Source organism: Arachis ipaensis, chromosome B05 (genome assembly GCF_000816755.2).
Source record: "Arachis ipaensis cultivar K30076 chromosome B05, Araip1.1, whole genome shotgun sequence".
Classification (NCBI taxonomy): Eukaryota; Viridiplantae; Streptophyta; class Magnoliopsida; order Fabales; family Fabaceae; genus Arachis; species Arachis ipaensis.
The window spans coordinates 132,919,609-132,926,343 of NC_029789.2; the positions used below are offsets into that span (position 1 = coordinate 132,919,609).

At 40.5% G+C, this 6,735-nt stretch overlaps 1 protein-coding gene across 1 annotated transcript; it reads left to right on the forward strand.

Moving 5' to 3' along the window:
- Window positions 3,540–5,886, forward strand: LOC107641174. The gene is made up of 5 exons (XM_016344680.1): window positions 3,540–3,821; window positions 3,918–4,509; window positions 4,867–4,926; window positions 5,036–5,130; window positions 5,833–5,886. The coding sequence occupies exons 1-5, from the start codon at window positions 3,540–3,542 to the stop codon at window positions 5,884–5,886; spliced, it is 1,083 nt and encodes a 360-aa protein (XP_016200166.1).

A 6,735-nucleotide genomic window follows, 5' to 3' on the forward strand; every position in this document is an offset into this window, starting at 1 on the left:
ACTATTTAAATAATTGGGAGACGTTTTTTATAATTAACCTTCTTTCTAAATATGAATATTGTCATGTGGGAAGTTATGATAGTGGACACCCCTTAATCTCACTCATCGGCTTCCAACACTATTGATTTAACAGTTTACTCAGACCTCCATCAGTTGAAAATGAACATCCACTAAAACGACTTTTAAAAAAAGAGTTGAAAAATTTGCTGAATTTTTTTAATAAAATCAAAATTAAAAAAATTATTAATTTTTCTAGGGATGTCAATGGGGCAGGGCGAGGGCGGGGGATGCCTCCCTGCTCCCCATCCCCGCCCTCAGATTTATTCCCCATCCCCGCCCCATTTCCCGCCGTGGAGGAAAATTGCTCCCCATTCCCATTCCCCACGGAGCCCTATTCCCCGCGGGGACCCCATTCCCCATCTACATAATAGTTCTAACTAATTATTAATTTCCATATGAATAGAGTTACAAGTATCTATCTTATATAAAAACTGCAAGATTTTATACAAAATGTCTAAATAACACGATAGTGACTTCTTTCGAAATAATGCAAAGGGGAGACGCAACGACGAGCCAAAGAAAAAAAAAAGCAGTGGATGAGGTGGGAGATGCGACAACAGAGAGGAGAATGAACACGACGAGTTACGAAAAGGAACGCCGCAAATAGAAATTACGACGCGGTAAGGGTGATGGCACAGTGAGGTGTGACGATGCGGTGAGAAGGGTGACGAGGGGGTGGCTGCAGAGAGGTTGGATGGAGTATGGACAGCCTTAGGGATCTCTGAATTGAAGAGAGGTTATGCAAATAAAGATTATGAGTTTTGGGTTTCTATATATATGTGTGTGTGAGAAATGACTAAAAAACATATATGAGAAATAAACTATTAAGGATAATTCAAGGAATTCATAAATTTCGGGGAATAGCGGGGACGGGGCAGGGATCCCCGCTCGAGTCCCCACGCCTGCTTCGGGGGAATTTTGTCCCCCATCCCCATCCCCGCGGGAAAAATTCCCCAGAATCGGATCCCCATTCGAGGCAGTCCCCGCAGAGATCCCCGCGTCTCGGGGAATTTTGCCATCCCTACATCTATCAGTGGGGAATAGAAAATACAGGACAGGGAACAAGGAGAAAAGCTCTTCCATGGAAGGATTTTTTTGGTCATATTTTCTCACTTTACCCTATCTCAAACGTGGCTCATTTCTTTCCATATGAAAAAAATAAGGTGTAACACCATAAAATAGATATGTGATAATTTACTGTTATGGTGTCAGAAATTAATTTATGAAAAAATAACAAATTAGTCCCTGACCTTTTAAATTGTGGACACATTCGTTCTTCACGATCTAAAAATATAAAAATGTCCTTTACTATTCAAAATGTGTGACGGATCGATCCTTCCATACAAAATGCTCACCCAAATGTAACGGAGAGGGGTGATGTGTCGCTGAGTTGGCGTGTGTTGGGCCTATGTGTCAACACGGTACCGTTGAGAAAGTTTGGTGTGGCCATTATGGAAAAAGGCTTGGACAAATAGGTCCTTATGAGGTTAAACGGCAACGTTTTGAGAACATTGAGTTTCAACACAATTTCAAAGAAGCCCTAGCGCACATATGTATGATCTTTTCCCTCCAAAAAATACGATTGATCTTCTTTTCTTCGTCGTTTTCGTCTAACGTTGCACCGGTGAAGCTTCGTTGGTGGAGTTTTGGTTGTCATCTGTACCGATAAGTACCCTTATTATGACACTGAATGGGATTGTTACTTTCGAACATTATCTGCTATGCATGTCGTGGGTTGGGGTTTAGGTGTAATGTAGTGTTGGGAGGGACATGAGTTGTGTGGGATTTAGGTGAAAGGTAGTTGTGTATTTGCTGATGCTTAGTGCTAATCGTTGAGTCAAACAATGCTGCAGATGGTAGATATATTCGTGGATCCTGTTTTTCATCACGGGGGCTACTTTCAAAGGGCCCCGACTGGTGAATTAGTTTACCTGGATGGTAAGGTTGAGAGGTTCCCACCAATGGACCTGGATTTTGTAAATTTTGGTGACTTGATAACACTGTTCAAAGGATTGGGATATCAATCATACAAGGAGGCGTACTGGTATGATCCAAAGAGTAAGGATATAGAGTCAGGGCTGCATGTTTTGAAGGGAGATGCAGGCATCAGCCAGATGCGCCAGGCAAAGATGAAAAACAAAGATACTGATGAGTTCTACATATTTTTTGATCATCCTATTGATGACCCAGAGCCTGTAGATTGTGCTGGTAAGAAAAACGATGAGCTAGAGGAAGATGGTGTTCGTGTCGAGGTGGATGAATTAGATCAGTCGTCGACGGAGCACGATAGTTACGAGAGCGCAGAGGATGAGGCGTATGCACCTCCACCTCTTGATAACGAAAGTAACAGTGAGAGTGGAGAAGATGTTGTCAATGGGTCTGTGTCTGGAAGAGGGAAAAGGAAACAAGTGCCTCATTCCTCTAAGAGAACCCCTCAGCCAAGTAAGCAACCCAAGAAGCAAGCTCAACGCGTGTCTCAGAGAACAAGGTCTACTGCAAGAAAGAAAGGGCCTGCCCATGATCCCGAGGCAGGTGGGCCTGGTGGATAGCCCAGTGGATCTAGGCCTGCAGGGGAGCCCAATAGATCTAGGCTTGCAGGGGAGCCTAATAGATCCAGGCCTGCAAAGGAGCCCAATAGGGCCAGAGGACCAAGGCCAGCACTGGTAGACTACATGAGTGATATAGACACAGATGGTGATGATATTATATGGGAGTATGAATCTGAGGAGCTGCATACACCCGTTTCTTCTGAGGATGAGGGAAACAAACATCAGTGGCCTGAGTTTAATGACCAATATAGTTTCGGAGAGGGAATATTTGAGCTTGGAACAAGGTTTGCAACAATTGAGAGGTTCAAAGAGGTTGTAAAGGATACCTTCATTGCTGAAGGTCGGGAGTTGGTTTGGATCAAGAATGATAGGAAAAGAGTTAGGGTTGGGTGCAAGGACGAAGAGTGTGGTTGAATTGCCCACTTGTCATACAACCGTCAGTTACAATGCTTCCAAGTCAAGACTTATATAAACGAGCACACTTGTGCAAGAGACCTTGGAAGCAACGCCGCTGATCAACACTGGATCAGTAAAAAGGTGGACAAAGAGTGTGGTTGGATTGCCCACTTGTCATACAACCGGCAATTACAATGCTTCCAAGTCAAGACTTATAGAAACGAGCACACTTATGCAAGGGACCTTGAAAGCAACGCCACTGATCAACACTGGATCAGTAAAAAGGTGGAAAAGAGGATGGCAACGCACCCGCATATGACAACTCATGAAGCTATTGATTTTCTAAGAGAGGACTTTGACCTTACTGCACACCCAAAGATGGTGTATAGAGCTGTGAAGGAGGCAAGGGAGAGGATGATGGGTAACGAAAGGGAACAGTACGGAAAATTGAGGGATTACTTATTAGAGATACATAGAAGTAACCCTGGGTCTTCTGCATTGCTAGACCTGATTCCTCAGCCTTAAGCACCCCCTATGTTTGACAAGTTGTATGTTTATTTTGAGGCCTGTAAGCGGGGATTCAAGAGTGTCCGCAGACCATTGATCCACCTAGATGGAGCATTTCTTAAAACATACCATGGGGGACAACTACTTTCTGCTATTGCACAGGATGCTAACAACCAGTTCTACGTGGTTGCATACGCAGTTGCAAGATCCGAAAACAAAGAATCGTGGAAGTGGTTCCTAACATTATTACAGGAGGATATTGGTGATGTTGGCAACCACGGTTGGAATTTTATGTCAGATCAACAGAAGGTTAGTTTCCTTTTTGTCATTCCTGGTTTATTGTCTGAGTCATTTACTGGATTATATATTTTTGTAAACATGGCTTGATGCCTTCATTGTTGTTAGGGACTACTACCTGCACTGAAAGAGGTAATGCCTAGTGCACATGTCAGAAACTGTGTGATGCATATATGGAAGAATTTCATAAACCGATTCAAGGATCTGTACATAAGAGAAATAGTGTGGGACTGTGCAAGATGCACCACCATCTCTGAATTCAAGACAACCATGGAGAGACTGAAAGAAGTGAACAAGGATGCTTGGGCCTACCTTATGAAATTTGATCCTGCTACTTGGGTTAGAGCATACTTTTGCCATGGTCCCAAGGTCGACAACCTAATAAACAACATGTGCGAGTCATTTAATGCAAAGGTGGTTAAGTACAGATGCAAGCCCATACTCACAATGTGCGAGGAATTACGGTGCTATATGATGCGGCGAATGGTTCAACACAAGAAACTTCTGGGGACTCATGAAGGGAAACTGGCGCCAGTGCAAGAGAAAAGGCTACAGAGGCTTATCAAACCAAGCAACAAATGGACAGCGGAGTGGATTGGTGATAACGAGCGCAAACGGTTTGAAGTCACTTACAAGGGATCCAAAGTTGATGTGGATCTGATCAAACACAGCTGCTCGTGTAACAAATGGCAACTCACTGGTCAGTCAGGTTCATGAATTTCATTTTTAACATGCTGTGCATTTTCTTAGTTTAAGCATGCTGTGAATCATAGTTGCTGTGAATTTCAATTTTAATCATAGCTGATGTTAACCATTCTGTGAGATTAACCATGCTGTAAATTTCTATTATAATCTTTATGTGAATTTTTTGAGATTAACCATGCTGTCAATTTGGACATACTTGGTGTGAATCTGAGATATATGCCGTGAATTTGCTGATATTAACCATGACGTGAATTTCGAGATATTAGCCATGCTGTGAATTTCTATTAATTTTTGATATTTTAATCATGTTTATGCCATTCTGTTATTGTGAAACTGCTGTCCTGCCGTGAAGGGATGCTGTGCATTCATGCTATAGCAGCAATAAAAAAATGGCATGATAATCCCGATGAAGGTAAAAATAGTGATATACAGTATTATTAGTGTATGGCGTGTAATCTATAAATATGAATCTGTCATACTCAATAACTTGAAAAACGTAAGTTACGTTCTTTGTGAGACAGAAAAAACAAAAACTGCAGCAGCGGCAAAACGCAGCTTGTGTTTGTCAAGAGAGCCATACAGTGCACGAAACGTGTCCCTCCTTTGTGTGTATTTGGTATAATCTCCCACATCTTTCATAGTTTCAACCTCACTTAACCCGATTTTTTTTACACAAGTACTGTAAAAAAAATTCATAACTATAACATATACGGAGGTTTTTTCACTAAAATAAAATAAAAAAATTATTAATTTTCCAAAATCGTTTCCAGAGTACATAAGAATACACAAGAGTACACAGACAATAAGCATGACTTCTTTAATATCGTCGGCACCAATGACAACCATTATCATCGTCTTAAAAAATACACAAACACTCTCTTGATTAAAATATTTTTTCTCCTAAAAACGCAACCTGCATTTTAAGCTTTCTAAAAAAAGTTTCTGACACCTTAAAAATGCAACTTGCATTTTGCGTCCTTAAAAAAATCTAACATCCCAAAAAACGCAGGTTGCGTTTTGTTGTTAAAAAAAATAAAACGTGAAAAAATAAAACGGAGGTTGCGTTTTATTATTTTGATGGAAAAAAATAAAAAACGATTAAAAATGATAAAACATAGGTTACGATTTATACTGACACCATAGCAGTAAGATTTTTGTCCATCCGTCCATTTCGTGGCATTACACTATTATTGTTTCTATATAGAAAAAATGAGCCTTATGGTGTTATATACAAAACGTTACATACGTTGAGTTTTTAATATCAAGCTGCATTTTGAGTTTTTCAATTTTTTTTAACTTTTGTGTTGGTCAAACGCAGGTTGCGTTTTTGGAGCGACAAAATTCAAATTTTTTTGGAAGTCCACAAACGTAGGTTGTTTTTTGTGAGTGTTAGAAAGCTTTTTTTAGAGACCTCAAAACGCAACTACGTAAACAAAACAATATTTTAATCCACAGCTTTATCTATAAATACGAAGCACGATTTCATCCTTCTTTACTTCTCCTCTTACTCTTTCTTGTATATAGTTCAAAGTGGTGAGATTTTTTGGCAATTAGCAGTGTCAAAAAATCAGGTTAGGTGAGGTTGATGTTATGGAAGGTGTTGTAAATTTGCGAGTGTATTATAACAGTGAGATTATACCAAAACACATGAATGAGTGACTTTTGTTTGTGAATGTCCCTTATCGTTTGTAATTCCATACACTATGAGTTTTGTGGAGTTGCAAAATGGTCTTTGTGATAACATACAAAGTCACATTTCGAAAAGGGTGAGCAACATTTTATACAGGAATCCTGTACAAGTATTTGGTGGGATGATATAGTTTCAAATAATATCCATCACTGATGACGCAAGTATGCAACATATATTCTGTATTTATCAATAAACCCGATTTTACGTGCCGATGATCGAGCTGTACGTTGAGTTTGAACAGCATACGGGGATGGATGCGGTTGGCGACAATGTCAACGTTGATGAACTCGGGGATATAGATTGGGAAGAAGATAACAAGGACAGTGAAGAGGAATTTGAAGCCATCTATGAATTCAATGACAAAAACGATGACGGAGACTTGGCAAGCAATCCGGTGGTACAAAATGAGGTGCATGCGATTGTAAGTCAGCACCCTTTGGAGTTTCGTCTTTTATGCGGACTCTGGATCTCGAAGCCATGCATGCACTGAAATTTCCTGAAAGTGGTGCTCATATGCCGAAGCCAAGATAA